Here is a 25,608-nt window from a genome sequence, read left to right on the forward strand (position 1 = left end):
TCTCAGTATTTTATTATATTGTTAAATGGTGTGAAAAATGCTAACCAGTAAGATTTGAGGCGAGCAATTCTGCTTATGCTTGTTTCTCAGTTGAAGCACAGAAAAAATAAAAAGAGTAAATACTTGTGTAATTTTATCCATAAATATGTATCTTAACAGTGGAGAGAAACATGAAAAAGATCAGGTAAAAATAGTAACACCATATTCAAAAGATCTAAACCTGGGCATGTTTCAAGTATATACCTGCTGGCTTCACTAAAATAGGGATCTAGCCCTACAGGCTTTGTATGGCTGGATTCTATTCCATTTATGTCTTGTGTTCATGTAGAGCAATGAACTGGATTAGTATCTATTTTCAACACCTATGAAAGGTTAGGCAGCTTAGTGCTGCATAAATGATGTAGCTGCAGAAATGTGAGCAGTACACTTTGTATATCCTCATCTATCCAGTACTAACAGCAATAAAATAACCATCCAGCCCCGAAAGCTTTTATGCTGGTGGTAATGAATGAACCCGAGAGGAAAAAAAAAAAAAAAGTTTTTTCAGCTCTCAGGAGGAAGGTGCAAGGCAGACATTTAAATATTAAATTATTGTGATAAAACTTGAGGCAGCATATTTGATACAGGTATCACCTGGATTTTGAATTTTTCTCCTGAGCTAAAGTAAATGATTAAGTCTGGCAAATGTTATTAAGTTGGAGTCCAGGCTGTTGACTTGCTCCAAAGAGCACCACAATTTGTCACTTTGAATTGCTTATTTCTTCAGTAGATTGATGTCACTACTATTGGCATACCCAAGACTCCCCTTCCAAATCACCATCAAGATAAACTCAAGCTGCATTTTAGAAAATTGCTGCACAAATGTCATTTTTCACTCACACTTCTGGAACAATTGTGTAAGGCATGAGTTAGGGATAATTGTTTTGTAAGTTTTTGACCTTTAACATGTTTAGCATGTTGAAAAGCCTAAAACATGTTAGTAAGAAGTACTCTGTCCATCAGAGAGATGTTTACTGAAGTTTTATAAAAGGACCGATAGAAAGGTTGCAGACAAGGTTTATATAAAAAGCTTTTTAAAATCAATATTTCCTTTAAAAGTTTTTCAGTTATAAAGAAGATGAAAGAACTATTTTGTTAATAATTAATCAGTGTTTATTTGGTAAGCCACGAACTGTGTGTCCGGTTGCCTTCACATTCATAGGGTAAAGGTACATCACGCATATATATATAAAAGATCTTTTCATCTTTTAGTTATGACACATATAATAAATGCCTGTCCTTCTACAGGGTGTCCATGGGTCTGATTTTCATTCTAGCAATTTTCAGGGAGTAATCAGAGGCTCTAAACGGCATCCAGACAACTCCATTTTCGATCTCATAGGGAACATTGTACCGTGGGTCATAGTGACCCCCCATGTAGTAAATGCCATTGAGGTTGGCTGCCTGGCAGCTGTTGTACCACCAGCCGCCCCCATACATCTCCGCACAGCTCTCCTCCCAGCGGTCGTGGTCCTGGTCGAAGGTGCTGAACCTCATCTGGGCGTGGGATGTGTACTCGGTGCCCTCCTCCAGCCAGCCGGCGACCAGCGCGTCCCCGGCCGTGCCCTCATAGGAGGACACGGTGAGGGCGTACCCTTCTGCTTCAGACCCTACCTGCACGATGTACTCTGCGTACACAGCATTTCCATCCCAGTCCTCTAGCTCTACACGAAGCAGAGTGTCATTCTGAGTCAGCAAGTGAATGTTTTCATTGCCCAGCCACAACTCTCCTCGCCCTTTGGCATCCACGCTGCCGAAACCTCTCTTGTAGTCTTGCCAGGTCCGGTTAAAATTCACTGATCCATCCATTCTCTGTTGGATCAATAGCCATCCTCCCAAAGTGGTGTCTTGGTCGCAATAAACTGACAAAACCTTATTGGATCCTGCTGGCTTGATTTTGAAAATGCCACTTTTGGCACCAAAAGTGTGTTTCTGGCGGATATCATCGCAGTCTAAAAAAAAAAGTTGATCTGGTTTGACAGGAGTTATCAGTAAAATTTAATAAAAACTTCAGAGGAATCCAAGTAGCAATAGCTCTGAGGAAAATTTGTTAAACATGTCTTGGACTACACTAGGTATAATGACAGGCAACATTAAAAAGAATTGAGAGAAGAAAACGTTACATATTTCTTAACCTGTGAATTGTTTATATAATACCCAAATATTAATGATATAATTTCCCCCCCCCTTTTTTTTTTTTTCCCAAGGTGGCAACAGACACAGTTCTGGCATTTTATCATCACATTGTTATACTGCAGTACCTAAAACCACTCTGCCAGTTTGGTTATGGATGGAGTTTGGCTCCACTACCTCAGTAGCTATGTCTGTGAGCCTGTGTACCTTTCCCAGTGCTGGCTGTCCTTTGCTTCACTTTATCCGCTCTGAAGCTGCGTGCCTGAATGTCTGGGGTGTCCTCTGCACTCTGATCGTGTTGCACCCCACCTAGCTGCTCAGATATTTCACGGGTCTTTAATGATTTGGTTTCAAAAGTGGAGCCTCCCTTGTTGAAACTAGAAGAGGAGCTGGTAACTACAGTCTTGGAGTGACTTGCACCGCTAGACGAGAATCCAGGCTGAAACTGGAGTCCTCCAAAGTCATCTTCTTCCCCCTCGCCTAAGTCAGAGAATTTGTCTTTCCCTCCGTAAGACGCTGTGTGGCTGGATGTTCCTGCACCCAGGTGGCTGCTGCCTGCCCCCGTGACACGGCTGGTAGTTGAAACAGTGCTAGATCCACTGGAGTGCCTACTGCCAGCGGATCCAGAATCGTGGGTAAGAAAGGGCTCTAAGTCAGGGAAATACTTGTCTAGGTTGTGGAAGCTACCTGGCCCACTGAAATGGTACGTGCTTCCTTCACCTCCAGTATTTCCTAGTCCTTGCAAGTGGGAGCAGTCTGAGCCATCAGAAGAAACCATTTTCTCAACTATTTCTTCCCTGGGGCCATCGGGGCCAGTAACAACTTTCTTGGTGACAGTTTTGGTGCATCTATGAACAGTGGTGGTTCTGTCTCCCAGGCTAGGGGTGTCTCTCCCATGAGGAGAAGTAACTAATTTGCTGGTGTGGGAATGTCCATCCCCCCTCGATTCTGCCACGTGATACATGGTCTCGCCTCGGGAGGGGCTCGAGCCTGTTTCTGGTCTTTCTAACACCACTTGCATCTGCCTGATGTTACTAAATGCATTCAGAGCTTGCATTTCTGGCAGAGGCTTAAGCTTAAAATGCTCAGGAACAGTTGAGTCCTTAAGTGGCCTCATTTTCAGTGTGCTCAGGGTGGTTGTTTGAAGGTCTGGGTGCATGTTGATGGAGCTGGCCTGGGTAAGCTGCTTCTGGATGTTGTCATAGCTTTCTTTGTCCACCTGGTAATCAAAACTTCTAGCACAGCTTCCTTTGCAAGCTCGTATCTTAATATCAATGTCCACCTACATAAACAGAGAGAAATAACTTGGTTAGGGAACTTGCCTGACTTTCTCAAGCAAGTGTATTCTTTAACTGGACTGGGGAAAACTGGGAGCTGCATTGGTACCTCCCATCTACAGCCAAGCTTTTCCATTTTGAAACTCCAAGCTCCATTTCAAAACCTACCCTGGCTTCGTTTCCACTGTAAATACAACACACACGGTGGCACGATGCACACAAGTGCCACGGAGAAGTACATTGTGGCATGTTCCCAGTTTCTGCTCCCTTTGCTTTTGGGGCATAAGGGTGTCCTGAAAGACAGGACCTCCCCCCCCTTGTCCTCAATGACTAGCAGCTCCTTACAGGAGGAGACTTGCCCCGCACGGAGCCACTTATCAGCAGACACAGCATCAGTAAACCTGGCTGCCTGCCTGAGAGCAGACGGGACAAGGAGCCCTCCTCAGCTCATGCTGGTTCCCATGCAGCAGGAAAAGAAAAGCAAGCCCCACAGAAAGCAACTCCTCTGGGGATTTGCCTTAGCAGATCAGATAGTATTTTCCTTCTGGATGGAGCACCGCTTGCTGTGCATGGTATAACAGACCCTCCTCGCTCTGTAGCTAAGCTCTGGAAACAATATGCATGGTGTAAGCAGCTGCTTACCTCCAAGCGCTTCATCTCCAGCACCTGATCCTGGATGCTGCTTTGCAGAGCTTTAATTCTGTTCACTTGAGTGATAACTCTCTGCTTTAATGTCACAATTCTCCGCCTCAATTCTGCTGACACTTGACCGTAATTCTCATCAAGCTCTGAAACAGAAATGCATCATGGTCAGCTATGCACATGTGACTTTCTTTCCTAAAAGAGTGGCATAATTTAAAATACACAATTAAAACGTGCTTAACATATTTCTCATAACACTAAGCAGAAAAAAATTACATTAGTTTTTATCTGTTACTAGTTAAGAGTCATGCATTATTATGTTTATTCTGGCTTTTGATAATGAGGGCCAGTACAGCATATATTTTTGCTAAATACTGTTTACGCACACACAAAAAAATCAGCAATGAATTATAAAACTGAGTGAGATACTTACGCTGGGCACCCTCCAGGCCTGGTTTTAGTACATTTATGGTTTCCACAATTATCTGATTGGACGTTTTATAGTTGTTCTGATTGTCTGCGAGCAGCTGCCTAATTTTGTCTATTCTGTGACTATTATCCTGGTCCATGTCATCAATCAGTCCTTGTATTCTGCAGCCTGATGGACATTTTGTACCCTAAGATTGGAAGAAAGAAATAATTGTGTTAAAGTCTTCATGAGCGTGCCTTGTTTTTATCAATATGTTTACAGATTTTTGCCTGCACTTAAAACACACACACACACAAAAAAAAAAAAAAAAAGGCAAGATAATGCAACTTCTCTTCAGGTGTTCTGCCCTGTTCATCCAATGACTTTGCCAAGGACTCGTGTGACTTTGAGCAAACCACCTGTAGTGCATCCCATGAAACCTGCTGTAAGCAGGGATGAGGAACCCTTATTTTTCCTTTTACTCTTTTCCTCAAAATAAAACAAACAAACAAAAAACCTTATTTGTTTTCCAAAAGGCTGCTGTAAGGTGAGCTTTGTTGTCCAGTTTGAGAAAGGATGTCCTAGATCAAGTTATTAAAGCAAAATTTTCCTCAGAAAAGCCTAATGTTCTTTATAAACTAAAGCTCTTTGGCAAGATTACATCTTACAAATATAGCATAAAGGTGAGTTGAGATGTAAGAGGCAAGAAGAAGACAAACTGACAGTTTATACACAGAGACATTCAGTCAGTCATTACAAATCTTTTACTGAATGTTTTGTCATCAGGTTTTCTAAAAAGTAGCTCCTGAAATATGAGTTATTTTTACTTATTTTTCTTTGTCACACATCTTCCTTTCAATTGCCTTTCTCTTTCCGACTCCAAAAGCAGCAATATCAAAATTCTGAAAATATATATATATAATCTTCTTTTGTTTAATCTTTCTATTCCAGACCAATTCTGCACCTTTACAAACTGCTCTTCCTTCTCTTTCTTTCTTCTTCAGCAACAGCTGTGTTGCTTTCTTACTTTCTTTTCCCCAGGACACCTCACCACAATGCCCTGATGTGACGGTTTATCTGCCCTCTCTCAGATCTAAGGCTCAAATGTGTACAAACTGCATGACACCCATCGGAGCAGGCTGGCTGAAGTCTGTGAGTGCCCAGTTTTCGTCCCCAAAGCTCGTTGCTCACCCAGTCATCATCCGCACAGATGGGCCAATTCTTCTCAAACTTGCAGGTGGTCTGCTGCATGTGCTCCACGATCCTGGGACCACGCACACCTGCGCCCTCCTTTTCAAAGGTGCTCTCTCCATTCTGCGCCTGCCAGGTGAAAAAAGGGGAGGTGCAAACCTGAGATTGTCTAAACAGTTGTCAAGAGAATGGAAATTTAAGCACTTAAGCACTCAGTGGCATCACTGCTGCAGAAAATGCAGCCATGTGGAAGGAATCACCCAGCAATGCAAGGGTTTTATTCCTGGCATTTCTTGTAAGATATGATTTTCTTACAATAAAGCTTTTCAATTCTTAAAATTAATGCACCTTAAAATTAATGAAAGGTGCTCAGGATATATGATAATATCATTAAAGGGTGATCTCGTGCTCTGTGCAAACTTAAATATTAAAAAACAACTTGAAATTAGATTCAAACTGCTTAAGGTAAAGCCTATGCTTTGAAATTTCTGTGTTCTACATCTGTTTGCTGTCATATTTCTAAGTTTCTATTTTCATTCCACCCCCTCTAGTCTACACAAAACTGTCTTAAATATATATATGAATTGAGTTTTCCCATTCCTGTTTCTGATTTTAATCAGAGTTGCTAAATATAACTTTGTAGCAGTGTTTTGCCCAACATAAAGAACAAGAAAGCTAATAACACTGTAATAAAATTACTAATGTCAGTGATAAATGGATTCCACTCTGCTAATGGAAAGAGAAGAAAGAAATGTATTGAGATTTTCTTGAAACCTGAGAAGCAAGAATACATTTACACTAGCTAATTCTAAATCAAAACGTTGCAAAGATTCCTACTGTGTTATTGCTCAGTAAAGGACTGGAAAATATTTTTTTTTCATAAAAGATGGAGACTGTTTGAAGACTTGATATGTAATTAGGTCTGACTAGACTCCTCTGCACACATCTTACCTTCTTTTCAAGCAGTATAATTAATGCTTAAAAAGATTAATGATTTATTCTGAGGCAGAGAAAGTTTCCCTAATTTCAGACTTCAGGGCCAGAACCTCATCCCTATGGGACTAGAGTGTTGATTCATTTTGGCTTGATTCATCCTGAGGATCTGGCCCAACTGCCTGTTAACAAAACAACAAATAAAAAGTTTAATTTTAGATGGTCTGTGCCCTTTCAGCACTGACAGCTCCAACATGACTGCTTCTGTTTTGTCAGATCTGCTTCACATAACTCCTGTCATTTGTTAAAATATCTACTTTCTTCAAAACACAGTCACAAAGAGAAACATAAGGACTAACATAAGATTATGGGCTGAGACCTAAATGAAAAAAAGGGCAAAGTTACATTAGCATAGTTGAAAATCAAGACTATCACTTTCCTTATCTAAAAAATGATTCTTGCTTAAATCTGCTTTAACCTGATGCTGCTGTCACAGGAATCACTGTTGTATAACTGGTATTTCATGATAAAGGCATTATGTATTATTCGTAGCTGGAAAATATTATAGTGGTAAACTGAGATGTTCTAGCCAAAGGAGAGTAGAATTTACCCTAAAATAAACTTGAAAATTCCTGACTTGCTGGAGCCACTAGCATCCAAGTCAGTCAGTTTTAAGACTCACAGCATCATCTATGAATCTAGGAATTCATGTTAATGTATCTGCTTTGCTGCTCCAAAAGCCAGGCAGATTCAGCAAAACCAGATTAAGCAAAACTAGAGAAATGGATATTCAAAAACTGCTGATGTGAAAGTTCAGCACTGAATTGGTTACAGTAAGCTTGTGCATATGTGTGTGCATTGAATTTCACAAGCTAGGTGACAGCCAAAATGTATCTAATGAATGAAGATTAAATAAACCTTCATTCTTCAAATCAGCATGATATGAAAAGAATGAAGTAAGCAAAATCATACCCAGGCTAAGCTGAGGCAGAGCAACACACAGAGGATCCTCATGGATATCATCTTCAGAGAAGAGCGAGCAGAACTCTGACTGAGAGGATGTTCTTCTCTTGTCTTTTGATGCAATTTAAACCTTAATGAAAATCTGAGATTAATCATTATTCTCCCTCTGTTTGGAGACAAAACATGCCAGATGTCCCCAGGTGATTACCTAAGGCCTCTTGCACAAGTTTCTGGTGCTGTTTGCTCCAGATAAGATTGTAGAGCACCAACATGAGGGCAACACCATGAATTCCAGGAAAAAAAATAAATCTGTTTAAAGCTTAGTTTTTTGTAAACAGATGTTCAGCTAAGATGTATGCAGGATCTAGCAGCATCCAGGAATACTCAACCACTGGAAGACACACACTGTGTGACAGGAATTTAGCTAGTGTAATCAAACAGTTGATATTTGAAAAAGGAAGTCATTGATTTGCCCTTTCTCTGTGACTATGTTCCCGTGGGCCTTCTAAAGCAAGTACTTGTCTTAGAAAGGTTGATATAGGCTATCTATGACCAAATGGACTGTGTGAATTGAACACATGTTTATGAAGAGCACAATATAGTAGTATTTGAAAATGTCCCAGAAAAATGTTGAGAATAATTAAATATTTCTAAGGGGCTATATTTCCTTTTTTTTTTTTTTTTTTTTTTGAACAAGGGGTATAGTTTATGTGCGGCAATTGATGATAATGTGCTGCTGCTGTGAGATCTATAAAAACCTTACTATTACTGGGGAATATTGTACATGGCTGTCAAACACTTGAAGATACTGCCTGTCTCAAAAGTTGCCACCACAGTGAGCAGAAAAGAGCAAGAAAATCTTTGCTTGGGAAAATGTCAGCTTAATCAGTTGAAAGAATAAAACACTCTCTTTTTTTTTTTTTTTTTTTAAATAACATGACATTCACAAAACTCTCTGCCAACTACAGGCTGCTTATCATACTCTGCACCACAGAGGCATGTTTAAGCCTGATTATGACACCGTACATTTTTAACTAAAAATAGCTGATTGTAGCTTTGGATCCATTGGAACAGCCTCTTTAGTTTTCTCTTATCCTCCTTTCCTCTGCTTTTCCTCTTGTTCTGTCTTCAGAAGTCTTTGTCGCTCTCCATGTAAAGTTCATTGAAGTTGAATTGGACCCTTTGTTTTCTCCTATTTCTGGCTTTGATCTGGCTCAGATCATGATAACAAAAAGACTTGTAGCATTGCGATAAGTTATTTCAAAGAACAGAGTAAAATGAACTACATGCAAAATATACTTGGGTCCACAGACAGTCCCCCACTCAAGCTAATGAGCTCTAATTTAGCATACTTGATAGACCCCAAACTCTGCTCAAAGACCATGGCTTGATGCCCTCCATGCTCAGGAACACAAGAATTGCATATACACCTCCACATGCCCTCCTTGTGTGTACAAACATGTACTTGGCTGTACTGCTGGATCACCTGTGATTCTCCCTTCTCCTGATCATGTTTAGTGTGTACAGTGCTGCCCAAAGCTGTATGTTCTTTTCTGAAGACTTAAACCTCAAGGATTTTCCTATGGTGCTCATCACTCAACTATCCCAGTGCTTTACCAACACTCATTTGTGAGGCACCACATTCTCCATTTCACAGCTGCAGAAGCCAGGTGAGAAGGTTAAGTCCAAAAGTAGTTCTTAGGTTTGGGGATCTTTTTTGATACACTGAGTTTTTAGAATACACTGTATGTGCAGACCCCTCTGACCTCAGCTGCAGCTCTCCGCTTAGCACTGGGGCTCCGGAGGAACATCCAGCAGCCAGCTCTAAGATCCCTGAGTGACTTGCCTGTGGTCCCATGGGAATGAGATGAAGAGGTCAGGAATAGTACCTAATTTTGCAGAGTATCGGCTGTAAGAGATGACTGTACCCAGTCTGGTCTTGCTCACTACATTTATTACAACCTCAGCAACAAACAAATTGTCCTTCATTTTTCTTGCAGTTCCCATGCTCAGCACTAATTAGGCAAATAATGTAATGGGAAAAACAAAACAAAACAAAACAAACACTAAAAAACACTGGGTGATAGTATCTTTAGGACTGTATCATAATGAATATGTAAGCGTAATTCAGATGTGATGTGTCACATTAGTTCTTGTTTTTCCTAACTTGCAAGAGCTTGATTTTGTGATCTTCAATACTCTCTGAATATTATTTTTGTAATGTAATAGGCCTTCAAAACAAAATGTGTTGAAGAAACAGGAAATGCATACCATTCTCTTCATGTCCAGGTTCTTGCAATGTGAGCACATCAAGTAGAAGGATTTTTGCCTTTTCAACCATAGTAACAGAGGGTAAGAAAATTTGCTAATGGTGTGATGCACGTACACTACCAGTGTAAGACTGGACATTGCAGTAGTATGAGCCAGCTTTCCTCTGACTCTGATGGAGGGTGCAGTTCTCTGGTCACCTTCAAACACAAAAAAACTTAAGCTCTGGTTCAAGTAAAACCCAGCCAACAAGGCTAGAGGGGCTGGGAAAAAAAAAAAAAAAAAAAAGAAAAAGAAAAAAAAAAGCTGATAACTGATCATAAACATTAGGTAAGCTAAGAGGGCTTTCCTGCTTCGTATGCGAAGCTGGGGAAAAGGAGGAGTTCCTCAGGCTTTCCAGTTGAGGGCTGAATCTGGGCCTGACCTTCAGCCTGTACCTTTGCTTTCTTGTTGCAATCATCCAGTCACTTCTCTGTCTGTTTGTTTGAGAAGGCTAAAGGCTAAGAGCTAAATAAACTTTGGATTTAACTTTAATTCATGATCAAAGGACAGAAGTGTAGTTTAGTGATTCGGCTGCCCTGTTCTTGGCAGGCTGCCACGACAATAGTTGGGGAGTCCGGGATTTAGTTCTGCGTTGTGTGCCCTGGCTGTGAGCCAGCTCTGAATCAGAGAATCACAGCATGGCTGAGGTTGGCAGGGACCTCTGGGTCCACCTGGTCCAACCCCTGCTCCAGCAGGGCCACCCAGAGCAGGGTGCCCAGGACCATGTCCAGGTGGCTTTTGGAGATCTCCAATGAGGAGACTCCACCACCTCTCTGGGCAGCCTGTGCCAGTGCTCCATCACCTGTACAGGAAAGAAGTTTGTGCCCGCTGCCTCTTGTCCTGGCACTGGTGCCACTGAAAAGAGCCTGGCTCTGTCTTTTTTGCACCCTCCCTTCAGGTATTTATAGACATTGATAAGATTTCCCCTGAGCCTCCTTTTCTCCAGGCTGAACAGTCCTAATTCTCTCAGCCTCTCCTCACAGGAGAGGTGCTCCAGTCCCTTGATCATCTCAGTAGCCCTCTGTTGCACTCTTTCCAGTATGTCCAAGTCTCTCTTGTACTGGGGGCCCAGCACGGGACACAGCACTCCAGGTGCAGCCTCGCCAATGCTGAGTAGAGGGAAAAGATCACCTCCCTTGACCTGCTGGCAATACTTTGCCTAATGCAGCCAAGAATATTGTTAGCCTTGTTAGTGGCAAGGACACATCACTGACTCATGTTCAACTTAGTGTCTACCAGCTCTCATTTGCCCATCATTGCCTCTGTCTCCTGTTTTATCACCAATCCCCACCACAAGTTTCCAGGAGGTGCCTTATCCTCCTCTTATCCACTTCTTCCTGTCCCTCCTCTGGAAATTTTGTCTTAGATACAATTTCCCTCCAGCCCCAGCTCTGAGCTCCACTTGCTCTTCACATTTTCCTCAGCCTATTCATCTCTCTTGGATTTGTTACTAGCCAGTCCCTGCGTCTGGTCCCATGTTTCCCCCAAGTCAACATTGCTGGGGCCTCAGCTTCACTTCAGCTTGCAAGTCAGTGTTCGTGTTTCTGAATTTGCACCACCCTCTTCCTCCAGTCTGTCTTCTTCCCTGCTCCTACTGGCTGGACAGCCAATGGTAGTAAGTACCTTCTCTCTGCCCTCTTAGTCCTAGTTTCCTTACAAAAGTCCTTCAGTCTGTCCACCTTATTTGCCTCACTACACCTCTATCCCTTCCTATTTTGTTTTTTCCTTTGGATTGATCACAGGGATCAAAGGAAGGCAAACAGTGTAGCACTCAAACCCTATTATGAACTCATAAACTCAGACGAGGATAGGTTAGCCTAAATATAAAATAAATATAAATATAAATATATAAATATATTATACTGTCTATGCTCTGAAGGCCGCAATTATAGACTGATTTAGAAAGGAGAAATAAGATCTTTTAGAATACAAAATGGGGGCATTAAGTCAAAGTACAATATATTTACTTGAAAAACAAAACAAAACAAAAACAAAAACAAACAAACAAAAACCACCAACAAACACCAAAACACAACTAGAGAGTATTATTCTCTCTCTAAGAGTTAGAAGAGATGGATCTGTTCAGGCCCCTTTCTGATAGCTAAATGGTTGGAAACAATAGGAAGGATCTCCAAAAGGCATGAATCTTGCCAGTCTTCTTTCAGAGCCCATGGGGTATAGCTGCAGATTGGGATCTGGCAGACTCCCTTTTGAGCACTGTCAGAGGACTTCAGTGAATCATTAGGCTTCTTGGATTCAACAGCTGTGACCTGACAGACTTCTGGAGCGAGCAGATGGTCCTCTCCATAGAGGTTCAAAATTATTCTTGAGACTTTAGGACACCAATCAACAAATCAACTGGTAGAATGAGCCAATATTAGCTCATGTGAGCAACCCATAAAATGCCAATTTACGGCAATGAAATGTGTGCAGTTACAGCAGATTCTCATCAAACAAGTCATTGCAACCAAAAAGCTAGACTGGGAGGAGCAAACCACAGTTCAGACCTAGAGGAATGTGGCTACAGATGTCATAGGTGGGGCTTTAAGATTGTTTAACAACCCTTATCCCATACATGGGATAAACTGAAAACAGAAAGTGAAAGTGACTTGGCCAATGCCACTCAAGAGGCTGTTTGTCAAACCAGGATCAGGCTGGGCTGGCCAGCTCCCAGCTTGCATCCTTCCCACAGGTCTCTCTGCATGTACCACATGAGGAACCACGGGAGAGGCCTCACTGCACAAAACATTCAGGAAAACTGCTTTGCTTGGTGAGGAATTGTGTGTCAAGACTGGAGCTGGGCTGCAAACCACAGCTGGTTGCATGGATGCAACAGAGCCATGCAAATGTACTGGTTCAGTGGTGAGGAGGGGTGGTCTCTCATCCCAAAGAGCTGTTAACCCCATGTTGACACTATGCTAGCAATGGCTTCTTCTGACCTACTCCTGAAAAACCTGCCTTCCTCTTACACTTCTCTGTCTTTAAAATAAACTATTTGAATGTGCTATTCAGAAATATCGGGTGAACTTCTGGCTGCTCAATGGTAGCTAAAAGGAAAGACCAGGAAGCATTTCTTCATATATCAACCTGATATGTATCTATATTTGTATTCTAGCCTGAATATATTTTTTGTTGAGCAATTTATCCACAAACCTAATCTGATTTGATAATTAATCCCTTACCCAGAAATACTCATCAAATATTCTGAATGAGTACATTCAGACAGCATCTCCAACCAACTCTTTGCTGTTCTTGATCTGTGCTGTTGGATTGGTAGTGTGGATTGCTGGAAAATTATTACTGTATCTAGGAAAAGCAAATGCAACTAAAATGTAATTATTTTCTACTGCAATTTTTAACATCTTTGGTCTGAAAATCATGCTATATACATTAGAATCATTTAAAATGCTTATGGATAGGGTATTCAGGAACAATAGTTTTACAATGGCATTCAGGAATAATCATTGTACAGTGTGGTAGTGTGTGCTATATAGAAAACCAAACTTCTATTCTGAATAATATTTGGGAAACTTGTTAATATGTATGTTCTGGAATAAAATATCTTTATTATTGCTAGTATACCTCCGAACACATCCTGGTTGAAAACGTATTCATTACTTTGTGGTAGGTTCAGTTAAATGGCCTTTAGCAGCAAACTAGGTCCCTTTCAATTTGCTGTGTACTTTGATCTGTGTCACAAATCAACAATTTCATCAGAAAACAAAATGAAGACTCTTGGAAACAAACCACATTTTATGAAGAAATAGCTCCAACACACACTTCTAAGCAAACAGCAGAAATTTCTGGTGTGCAATTCAGGAATGACTGAACCAAACAGATTTGATCAGAGTAACCTTCCAAGCATTATAGTGTTTACTTTGTTTTGTTTGGCCAACAGTAGAGCACAAACAGTAAGCTCAGCATTTTTGTAGTAATCAAAAATTTATTGAGAATTTGTACAGAAAAAATAACCACATAAGAAGTAAGCACTGCTCAAGGAAAACGTTTGAGCATTTTACAGCCAACAGCTTTTTACAAAGTTGACTTCCAAACTGTGGAAGGTGAGATAAGTTCAGTGTCTCACAGATGAAAGATTTATTTTCCCTGTCCATATCAGTCTTTGCTAAATTGTCCCTTTATGCGTCTCCAACCTACAACAGAAAAAAAAGACAGCATTTTAATGTTCTTCTAAGAAAGAAGTACATAAGGCTACAATGGCATGTTGACAGTGCAACATGAGCCAGCAGTGTGCCCAGGTGGCCAAAAAGGCCAATGGCATCCTGGCTTGTATCAGGAATAGTGTGGACAGCAGGACCAGGGAGGTGATCATCCCCCTGTACTCAGCTCTGGTGAGGCCGCACCTTGAGTCCTGTGTTCAGCTTTGGGCCCCTCACTACAAGAAGAACATCAAGGCTCTGGAGCATGTCCAGAGAAGGGTTACAAAGCTGGTGAAGGGCCTGGAGCACAAGTCCTGTGAGGAGTGGCTGAGGGAACTGGGGTTGTTTAGTCTGGAGAAGAGGAGGCTCAGGGGAGACCTTGTTGCTCTCTACAACTACCTGAAAGGAAGGTGTGGGAAGCTGGGGGTTGGCCTCTTCTCACAGATAACTAGAGACAGGACAAGAGGGAATGCATTCAAGTTGCTCTGGGGAGGTTCAGGTTGGAAATTAGAAAAAAATTCTTCTCAGAAAGAGTAGCTAGGCATTGGAACGGGTTTCCCGGGGAGGTGGTGGAGTCACTGTCCCTGGGGGTGTTTAAGGAAAGGTTGGACATGGTACGTAGGGACATGGTTTAGTGGGTGATATTGCTGGTAGGTGGACCAGATGATCTTGAAGGCCTTTTCCAACTGTAACGATTCTATGACACTAGCTGGAAGTTAAAAACATAGCCTTCAAAGTAAATGGTGGCAAGGAATTATTTCTGATCATGAGACCAATCACTTATCTATCTGTTAAAAGAAACATTAAAGTAGAAGGTATACTAAAATCAAAACACAAATATTTCAGTGACAAAATGGTAAACAAAGCTGATGCGCCTAAGATGCAGAGGGCTTAACACTTCAGCTGTCCGTGCTCTGTACTTGAAATGATAACTATGTTCTGTTTTCATTTTAAACATCTCCTCTCTCCTGAGGTCGAACCTGCTTGGTGCCGCCTGAGTGTTGCTGTCCATCTATTGAGAGTCTGTTGAATGGGATGATTTTCATTGCTGTTTTCTTCATGGAGTACCACCGGTCACGCCAGGTTGCCCAGATAATGCCATTGTCATATCCAGCTGGATCAGAATCTTGAGATGTGTACACGCCATCTAAAAATATCAGTTGGCACAAAATATTTAGTTGTTTCTAAAATAATTAATGTGCCCATCCCATACATATTTGTGGTACTAACAGTTCTATGATATCCCTAGGCATACTAACAGTATGCATTCACTGCCCCTGACCCCCAGTTTACTTCTCTTAGGACTGATACTTCCACTTTGGGCTGGAGAGCTGCCAGAAGTTTCTACTGCTGGCGTTAATATTAACAATTATTGAAAAAAATGGGCTATGTATAGTTTGGAAAAAACAGATGGCAAAATATACTCAATGAAAGTGACTTTTTTTTCTTTTTGTCATTGAAATGTATTGTCCTTGGTTACTTTTTTCCACATGAAAGTAGGTATTTAGAAGATATCTGAAAGTAGGTATTTAGAAGATATTTTACCTATATAATATTTGCCATTCAGGTGGCCAGCATGACATCTGTTCATCCACCATCCAGATCCATCTTGCTCAGCACAGTTGCCCTCAAAGTTATCATTGTCATTATCATAGGTACTGAATCGCATGCCATTATGGAAGGTATAGGATTTGTCACTTGGATCATCTCCAAAATCAAAGCCATCAAAGGCATCTCCAGCTTCACCACCAATAAAGTATGCATAGGTCAATCTGTACTTGTCTTGTTCAGTTCCCACTTTGAATACAGCATAGTCAGCAGTGCTGTTAACAGAGGATAATGGTGAATGTAAGCATGTTGCATTCCCAGTATGTGCTCAAACGAAAAATACAGAAACAACTTTTATGCTCCAGCATTAGATGTGTTTTCTGACTCCTAGTCTTCAGTGATGTATAGAAGACCTACATTACACATATACACACATATATGTATCCCTATATGTATCCCCTACTGCTTAGGCATACTATGGTCATAAAGAATTTCTCAGACGGAGGAAGAAACAGATCTATTCTGCCAAATCAACTAGGGCTGCTTGTGTGCGGCCTTCAGGCAGACACACGTAGGGGCTGGCATCACACTTGTGAGTTCAGGAGCCTATACAGTGTCCTATGCATGTTAGTAGACCTAACAGCACCATAATTTTTTCAAAAGTATGTACAACCCGACACAACAGTGGGAGCAGTAAGCTTTAAGCTGTCATTTTCAGAAGCTTCATGAGAAAATACCTTTTTTTGCCAGTCCAGTCCTCCAGGTCTATTCGCAGGGTGTATGGCAGAGTGGACTGTGTAGTTATTAAATGAATCTTTTCGTTGCCCAGCCAGAACTCAGTGGTGTCATCTGGAGACAGATGTCCAAATCCTTCCTTGTACTGAACCCAATTTCTTCTGAAATCCTCACTTCCATCCAATCTCTGGAAAAATATATTTAAAAAAATCAACCAAAATGTGATATATTTTATGTAAGCAAATAAAAACTGTGCTGATGCAGTAAGCTTGCTTATGGTAATAACACATAAGTGGCATACCCTCTGTAATACTGTCCAGCCGTTGCCATATGAGTCAATCTCACAGTAGACTAGGAATGATTGCTTAGCATTTTGAGGCTTGATGAAGTAAAGACCACTTCTTCTGGCACCTTTATTTGCAATATCTTGACAATCTGAAATAAGCATATATTAAAAGGATTGTTATTAATCTAGCTGCAGTTCTATCCTCACATCTATTTGATATTGCAACTTTCTTAGTGCAAAAAATACAACTCATCTAAATACTGTTGCAAAGTTCACTATTTAGTCTACATACTTTAATGTCACTGCCATAAAAAACTCACTGAAGGTCACAGGACTTGTATAAGACGAGAACGACCTTGGTCTTCCATGGAGTTTAAGCAACTTAAATGTAAAATATAGTCATTGCATTAGTTTCTACAACAACAAAAACAGCACTTCTGGAGCTAAATTTTTTCATATGACTCAGTAGAAATGTCATAATGAGTTATCTTCTGTTTGCACTCTGTCCACAGCAACTCTCCTTCTGTCACTGATGACATACGTTTTGGGATAATCATATTTTGGTCAAAAAGGCCAAAGGGGCAAGTGAGACCTCTGTTCCATTTGAATGTCCTTCTTGCAGAGCATCTACCCAGTACTTAAATTGTTCCAAACACTGACTTCAGAACTTGCAATCTTACATATCTTTGTAAAAATCTATGTCCCTTAAGACTACGTATACTTCATTGCTGTGATGCCAACTGGCAATACACGCAACTGAATTAACCCTCTACCATACAAGAAGCATTTTGTGCACCTCTTCCGGTCGTCTCCTGTATTTCAGCAGTATCTCTGCATGGTTCCTGACAGCTTGACTCAAGCTGAGCAATCTTCTGTTTCAGTTGCACGATCCTGTTGGTGTTCGTTATATGTGCGTCTGTCAACTGTCTGGAAACATAAAAATGCCTTGTTGCTTCAGGTGTTTCTTATTGACAGTAATACACATTTCTCTGCACACATGCCTGACTGATGTAGTATGCTGCAACATACATCCCTGCAAAAGGGGAAGACTCTCTTAGCACTGATATTTAAAGTTAGGAAACTAGCCAAAATGGGAAACCATAAACTTAATCTTATGCAAAACTTGACTTGCCTCTAATCAGCAAAACTCAAATCAGCAATTCATGCATGACTGTAATGCTATGGAATGTTTTTCTTCGTTCTCATTAGTAAATGATAAATTATTCTTCCTTAATTGTGGGCACATTTGTAAAACATAAATTATGTAAATAAACTACTGCAATAGTCAGTGTGCCTAAGCCATATTTGATATAGTGTTACAGGTGCAGAGATTTTGCTACATTCAGGTCAAAAAACATATCCTCAAGTTTTAGCCAAGTTAATGGTGTTTTCATTTATATTTTCAACATCAGCTTACAAAAGACTACCATTGATTTTATAATTACTTGTGATTTATGTCTGTGGAACTGAGCTGATATTCTAGGATATATGCAGAAAAACTAGCCAGAGTGAATGACTGTACAAATATTCCATACACTCTGCATTACAAAGCAAACTATATTAATAAATTCTCCCAAGCCAATGAAAAAAAAAAAAAGTTAGAAATAGTTGGCACAGCAAAAGAAACATAAAAACATTGCCAGGCTTCATGACATTCTTATCTTGCACTTCATGCACAATTAATAGATTACGCAGATGACCAAAGAATGTACTATCAGACCCTTATGATCCTAATGTATCTTGCTAGGGAGCTAGTAATGACAGTGTGGGCATAGTGGTGCACATAAGCACAAAAACCCTTTCTGAAGAAGCCTTAATTGCAGTTGATAAAAGTAGAGAAAGAAAATTATTTGGACTGTCAAGTGATATAAAAGGTGGGAGATACCTACTGTATAGTACTTTCATGAGACAAAATAGTGTTTTCATATCTGATAATTTCTTCAATTATTTTCTTGGACTTCTGAGTCAAACCCTCAACTGACTCTAAAACAGACAAATGGATAAGATAATTGCAGTTAGGCAAATTAGAAAAACAATTGACATAATATTTTTCAATTGTGTAGTTATTTTTATATTCTCACGTTGTTGTGGCTGCTTATCTGGAGGATAGAGGGTTTTGATGTGTTGAATCAAATAATCTACTTTTCCTGTGGAGTTAGTAACTTGCTGCAAAATTCTCTCAATTTCCAGCAGTTCGTTATCCGTAGTGAGACGATATTTGTTAAAGAAATCTGCAATGCCACAGGTTGTTGGGCAGTAGCTACCCTAAAGAGGAAAGAATAATAAATTATAATGTTTCAGGAGCAAAAAAAGGACAGCAGAATATTTGGGCAGGAGAGTTCTAAGTCATGGTTTGTACAAATGACTGTGGGTAAAAAAGGGGTAGGCATTTGCCACTGTCTGTGGTGTTTAAATTTACAGAGACAGTTTAGTTTCACACTGTGTATACGTGCACACTTAGCAAGAAAACAGTGCATGCTGTTACTTATAGCGTCTTCTAAAATGCTTTTATCAGCAGCGCAGCTGCCTTTTTCAACATATGTTTATAGCTACTAATCAACAACGAGTTTAACCACAGCCAGTTTAATAAGTATTGAAAATAACAATGAGGATCTAATGAAGCTACAAAAGATAATGGCAGTTAATAATCAGTGTAGGAAGGCTTTGTTTAGACTCTTAATATAAAAGGAAATTGTTCATGTACTTACAAATCGTTCATCTAATATGCAGCAGTTTTCTCTGGTGGGAAGGTACTGAAGAGAAGAAACAAGATCATTTTCAGTGAATTTTCTCCAGCAGCATTTTCAGCGCTGACACATTTTCTAACACTCTGCCTCTCCACTTACCGCCAGGCTGGTAGAGAAGAGCAAGGAGAGGAGATACCCCAGTGGTGTCCATCTGCCTGGCTTCAGCCCCATCGTGCCTGCCCCACCGTGTGCTGCCAGCCGAAAGCGTTCAGCCCGGTGCCCGAGGTAGCAGCACCTTTATCGGCAGCCAGTTTTGGCTCAGCACCCGGCCGCAGCGGTTTAAGGGAGCAGGCTGGAGCTGGGGGCGGGCTCCGTGAGGTAGCGGGAAGAGGTGGGGTAGTGGTTTGAGGTGGATTCCCAGAATTTGCACTCATCTCGTACTCCTCCCGTTTGCAGAACTTGCTTCCTACTTGTCCACTTTATCTTTGTTCCAGCCAGGCCCTAAAGGAGGCAGAAAGGTGAAACAAGGACTGGAGAAGCTACTTCTAGTAACACAAGTGTAAGCAGATTCACACGTGGCTTTGGGATGGGGACTGGCAGAAGTGTCACCCAGGTAGCATAGGTAGAAGCCACAGTAACTACGTGAACTGTGTGCAACGCCTACCCATAGCCTAAGGTGAAATAATACTAAGAATATTTTGCCCGTATGTAGTACTTTCCCTATGCAGAGTTGAACATGCTTTGCAAAAAGGGCTCAACATCATTCCCCCTACTTGGCAGACGATAAAACCGAGGCAGGTATAAAGCCACATTGAGCAGTGGCATAGCTGCAGAAGATGCCAGTGATATTTCTCACAGGCAATCGAAGCATGAATCTTCTCTATCCTTCATTTCAGGGAGTTTGTTTGAATGACTTTGATCAAAGCTGCCTTGCTGGGGTATTAATGCTATCAGTATCCTGGGATAAGAAATGTTTTCCTTCCTATTGCAACAAGTCTGGAACAAGTGTTTGCAGAAACATGCTCGTTCTAGATAAAAGTGCTATCTCTCCAGGGACAGAGACCAGCTCTGAGATTGTGTTTGTACTCTGCCTCATTCAATACATTTTCAGGACAAGACTCCACCTTTTACGTGGCTAGTTCTATTTGCTAAATAGTGAAAATGGAGTAAATAAAAATGGATAAAAGTCAACTGCTCTTGTGTTTTCTATTATCTCTTTATTAGTGCTGTTAACATGAGCTCAGGAAACTACCAGTGACTCTCCTTGCCATTTCAGCTTGCACATTGCTCAAGCTTGCTTTGCTGTATTTGCTGGTGTGAGAATGACACGGGATTCAGAGGATGGTGGAAGTTTAATTTCAGTGGCTGTGCACAACCAGGGCTCCTTTCCTATGCTTGTATAGCACGAGTATGTTCCTGGTATGAACTTTCTCCAATAAATGGGTCAGGTTCAATCACAGATGTACTCTCGAGGGCAGGTGGGCACATAATGTTTGTGACACAATACGTGAACCACATAACACAATCCAGGTAGCCCTTGTCCTTTAACAGAGTAAAGAACATGCCCTTCCCTTTTGTTACTAATAGTAGTACATATATATTGGAAACTCTTTCGGAAGAATATTTGGTAACAGAACATGCAAAAATTTGTCTTGCATCTCTAGGCAAAAATTTCAGGACTCAGAAAAGATGGTAACAGTCAACATTGGCACTGAAATATATTTGTTCATTCTGAGAAAAAAAAAATCCTAACTTTTTAGAATTAACACACGACAATAGCTGTAATGAAATAATTTCAGTGTATAATATGATAATTTTTGCTAAAGTCACCCATATCTCAGATAACAAAAACAAAACAGAGTTTTACTGCTCCAGATAACTGGCTAGTTGGGTTTGGAAAAAAAAAGGATCATTATGACTACAAAAGGGCTAGGAATGGGAAAACTGAATTTTCACCACATTCATGAAGGAATCAGTTTGTAACATTTCTTTAATGATTACCAAATATCTCTATACTGCATTTATAAGAGCTGCCTAGTTGTATTTCTGGTTCTAAACTCTTTTGCTTCTTAGCAGAAAATGTAACTATTTAAACCTGACAACGTCTTTGTTTGTTTTACTGATTACACAGTCATGGTGTAGCCTTGAATAATTAGTCCTTTCATCTCTTTGCTTCATTCTCTTTAGTTCTATGGTTTCACGTTGCATTGTTTTGAAATAACTTATTCCCACTTTTCATTAAGTCAAAACCAGTACGTGTTCTTAGTGAAATGTCAATGTGATAGTTTTCCTCCTTTTCATACCATTTCCTCTTGGTTGGTCCTGGCTGCAAAATAGCTGACCCTTTTACAAAACTAACGTGTTAGAGACCTTGTTTTACCCAAAGACGTGCCCAACATAAGTTAGCTGTGTTGATTTTCTGGCCAGTTTTTTTTCTTTCCAGTAAACTTATTTGCTGATTTGCTAACAAATGAGGAATGATTAATGTTAGCATGGGCAGAAAAAGGAGTTCTCAAATTCAGTTTACTTTTTTTCTTGCAATTTATTTTTTTAAGCAGATAGTAAAAGTGAATCATTTATTTAAAAGAGTCTTGTTCAATTCAATTAGTTGATTAGTATTTTTGTCAAACAGCCACATGGAGAGTATCCAACACCTTCCCGTTATTCACAGCATATTTTCCCTCAGGAATATCAATCAGAATATTCTTGTATTTGTAAATTAGTCCTTGAATATCAGATTATTCTTATGACCATCTTAGAAAAACAACAGTTTTCCAAATTTATGACTCCTACTCATGTACTTTAAGAGTCTAACTTGAAATATCAATCTATACAATTTCAGAAATGCTACAGTGATTTATTTTAGCATTTCCATCTTTTTGTTGTTGTTGTTTTAATGGAAACTTAAATGTAAAAATATTTATTTTTAGAAGTGTTGAAAACCCCCAAAAGTAAATATGAAACCTACAACCTACTACCAATACGCGCTACCCTGCTTATACTACTGCCAATAAACTCTGAAGATTAGTGGGCACAATCTCCTTTGCTAGGAGTGATAACTAGGCTGAGAAATTGAAGTGATTAAAAAGCTATCTACTACTAAAGCTATGCTTCTCATATGCTATAAAACCAACTGCTTTACAAATAGAAAAGTGAAAATGAAAAACAAAAAAAAAAGTTGTGTAAGTCATCTTTCGCTTTTTCTTTCAATATTTAAATCTTGGGCAAAATGCAAATGGCAACATTTTTGCCAATTCAACAGTCCACTCTGTGCAGCAGTCATTCTTCCTCGCACTTCCTGAAGTAAATACCTGGAGGATTGGTTAGTCAGTAAATATTAGTTACCAGTTGCTCTGTGTAGGAAAGGCTTTTATTTCTTTTCACTTATGAAACCAGCACAGATTCAGGCTGTTTCTGTTCCAATATGGGCTGGAAAGGGTTCTGGTTCTTTAAAAGCTGAGTGAGGTCAAATACAATATCCACGTGTTTCATGTCAGCTATGGTTGCATTTGGAGTGTTTTGGAAAGAATTCAGAAGATATTTTTCTGCATGCACACCATGGATACGGAAAAGGCAATTTCCCTCACTTTAGAATATATTCTTAAATAATGATGGATATTATTTATTTATTTATTTATTTAATCTAAGCAGGGAAACTGCTATGATGTTTGTTAAAAGTCATTTGGCATGTGACTTATGCTATTGTGGTCATCTTTTTCCAGCACTTTTTATACATAATATAGCAACATAAAATGTAGTTCAGATTACATGATTACTTGCTTTATCACTCTTGAGGTTTTTCTGCATCCCAGAACACAATGTTATACTTCAACATACTGAAAATCCACCAAACATACTAAAAACCCCAAACTATCAGCTGGGACAAGTTAAACATCGTTATTTAGCTTTGAGCAGCTTGTGCCTTAAATAGGGGTATTAGGTGCAACATTGCAAATCCTCTCCCTTTACTGATTTACAGAGATCATTTTCAACTGTTGATTTGGTTAGAAAACGTTGGCTTTTAGACTAACTGAAAAAGAGAGATTACAATGTATGCTTTACCTTGAGGGCAAGAGCAATGAACTCCATTTGTTAAACAAAGACATCCACTAATTTGTGGGGAAAAGATAAGTAATAACTTCAAATATTTGCTGAATATTTTGTAATTAGTTGAGAGGACAGAACTTCAATAAATTAAATAGACCCTCCTCTATACAATGAAAAATATTTATTGGTATCTGCTGATAGTATTGTTTTGGAAAGGAACTTATTTACAATGGTGTTAACAGAAATTAGAAGAAATGTAATGTTTCACAATAAAAAATTGGCCTGTGAAATACTTTGCTTGTACTTTTTTAAGTCATTTTTTAGGATGCCTGACTGCCAAAAAAAAAAAAAATCCTAGAAAAAGCTAATTTGCTTTGGAACAATGTACTCTGCATTGTCTGCCCTGACTTCCAGGATTACTTCAGGATGATGGTAGAACTAATTTCACATTTCCTTTACACATCCTCTGTGCTCCATGCCGATGCACAAATCTGTTTACAAAGAGGGAAACACAGGCCTAAATTTGAAACGTTAATGGCACTAACATAATAGAATTAAATGGAAGCATTTAGTGCCACTGAACGAAATTGTGAATCTGAGACTGACCTACATTTGTCAATACAGTCAAATACATTTCCTGTATTTGATCAGGAAAATAATGATATTCCTTATTTATTTATTTATTTATTATTTTATTTTTAACTCTGTAACCTTTATCTTTCTCCAGCACAAATAAATAAATAAATAAATAATAAAGCCAGGTTATTTTCCCTCTCTTCCCACAATTTACGAGAGGAATTCAAAATGCATATTGTGCTTAAAAGCTGTACATTAAGCAGTAGAGCCAATGGACATGGCTTTTTACCATGCAACAGAGCTATGGCATCTATCAGTGTTAGCCTGCAACACCTATCCAGGCTACAAGTAGAGACATTTTACTAATACCTCCAGGTATGTATTTCACATAGGCTTGTTACTGACTGGCAGCTCCACTACAAACCCCACAGTGCCATCTGATGTCCTCAAAGAGCAATAAACTTTTTCCAAAATCTGTTTAATCACACAAAGGCCAAAATGTCAACACGACAGGACATTGTTTCCCAAGTCCATATGGAAAGGGTCCTCTAAATAACTTCTCTCTGTTTTCATCAAAACAATCCTAAACTCACGTGCAAAACAATGGGCTCTGAACTGATCGTTACTGCTCATGATAGAGACCATTGGGATGTGGTAGGTAACTCTATGGAAACATTGCTTCAGTGCTTATTAGCACCAAACCCCAAATAAACCACTGGAATTGCGAGGAAAGGAATTCAGAACAAACCAGAAAATGTCATCACACCCCAGTGTGTACCTGGTTCATTGGTGCCTTGAAAACTGTGCTGGTGGTGGTCCCTACGGAATATATATATATATATATATATATATATATATAATATATATATATTATATATATATATATAATTTATTATATATATATATATAAACTGGAGAAGGCTCAATGAAGGCTCAATGAAGGGCAGCAAAGATGGCCACAGGTGTTCAGCATGGGGAACAGTGAGTCAGCTGAGACTCATCAGTTGGGAAAAGGGGTGATTTAGATGGGCTAAGACTGGGGTCCCCAGAATGATAAGTGGCACAGGGTGATTTTTCAGACTGTTTTTTCTTGAGAGAAACAGAGGATAGTGAAATAAGCTAGTAGGAGTCAATTTCAAAACAAAACCAAGAGGTTTTGTGGCAACAAGTAGCAGACCAGTGGAACTGAAGCATGTTCTTCTGGATACAGACTGTTTGCAGGAGCACAATTGAGGGTTAATAAACAGATAGACAACAGCTCAGTTGAAACTAGAGGGTGCCAATTACTCCACAGAATCATCAGCTGCCAACAGTCTCAGTAACCTGCAGTAAACCTCAATAAAATGCAGTTTTGTTCATCTGTGTTAATTATACAGAAGAACAGAGTCTCCAGGACTACGCATGCCACCACAGCTGGATACAACTGTGTTCCCAATGTGAGGAACGTGCCACCATATAACTGCTTCTGGATGACAAAACTAAGACACCCCATGTGATGGTAATGTGGGGTGAAGTAGTTTCATACTACCCTGCATAACCTGCACCCGCATGGACTTTATCTTGATTTTAAGAAAATCATGTCTAATCAAATGAAGAGAATCCAGGGAGTGTATAAATTACTCTCATCAACAAAACGGATAATTTGTTGGAGCCTTACCAACCCTTTTAAACAGCC

At 39.8% G+C, this 25,608-nt stretch overlaps 2 protein-coding genes across 2 annotated transcripts; both read right to left on the reverse strand.

Moving 5' to 3' along the window:
- Positions 1–976: 976 nt before the first annotated feature.
- On the reverse strand, positions 977–7,732 carry FGA (fibrinogen alpha chain). The gene is made up of 6 exons (XM_013175258.3): positions 7,597–7,732; positions 5,692–5,820; positions 4,525–4,708; positions 4,092–4,237; positions 2,380–3,454; positions 977–1,991 (listed from the first exon to the last, which is right to left on the reverse strand). The coding sequence occupies exons 1-6, from the start codon at positions 7,645–7,647 to the stop codon at positions 1,282–1,284; spliced, it is 2,295 nt and encodes a 764-aa protein (XP_013030712.1). The 5' UTR covers positions 7,648–7,732; the 3' UTR covers positions 977–1,281.
- Positions 7,733–13,820: 6,088 nt separating this feature from the next.
- On the reverse strand, positions 13,821–19,796 carry FGG (fibrinogen gamma chain). The gene is made up of 10 exons (XM_013175322.3): positions 19,470–19,796; positions 19,332–19,376; positions 18,705–18,888; positions 18,513–18,606; positions 17,420–17,550; positions 16,639–16,772; positions 16,340–16,524; positions 15,600–15,877; positions 15,035–15,201; positions 13,821–14,048 (listed from the first exon to the last, which is right to left on the reverse strand). The coding sequence occupies exons 1-10, from the start codon at positions 19,539–19,541 to the stop codon at positions 14,034–14,036; spliced, it is 1,305 nt and encodes a 434-aa protein (XP_013030776.1). The 5' UTR covers positions 19,542–19,796; the 3' UTR covers positions 13,821–14,033.
- Between the last annotated feature and the right edge of the window lie 5,812 nt (positions 19,797–25,608).

The sequence above is a fragment of the Anser cygnoides genome, chromosome 4 (genome assembly GCF_040182565.1).
Source record: "Anser cygnoides isolate HZ-2024a breed goose chromosome 4, Taihu_goose_T2T_genome, whole genome shotgun sequence".
NCBI lineage: Eukaryota > Metazoa > Chordata > Aves > Anseriformes > Anatidae > Anser > Anser cygnoides.

Excerpts from the sequence above, each read along its gene's own strand:
- FGA (XM_013175258.3), bottom strand. The coding sequence starts at position 7,647 with ATGATATCCATGAGGATCCTCTGTGTGTTGCTCTGCCTCAGCTTAGCC. Across the intron at positions 5,821-7,596 it reads TCTGCCTCAGCTTAGCCTGG|GCGCAGAATGGAGAGAGCAC; the intron begins GTATGATTTTGC and ends TTCACCTGGCAG. Across the intron at positions 1,992-2,379 it reads GACAGCCAGCACTGGGAAAG|ACTGCGATGATATCCGCCAG; the intron begins GTACACAGGCTC and ends TTTTTTTTTTAG.
- FGG (XM_013175322.3), bottom strand. The coding sequence starts at position 19,541 with ATGGGGCTGAAGCCAGGCAGATGGACACCACTGGGGTATCTCCTCTCC. Across the intron at positions 16,525-16,638 it reads GCTGGACAGTATTACAGAGG|AGATTGGATGGAAGTGAGGA; the intron begins GTATGCCACTTA and ends ATATTTTTCCAG. Across the intron at positions 15,878-16,339 it reads GACTGGACTGGCAAAAAAAG|CACTGCTGACTATGCTGTAT; the intron begins GTATTTTCTCAT and ends CTCTGTTAACAG.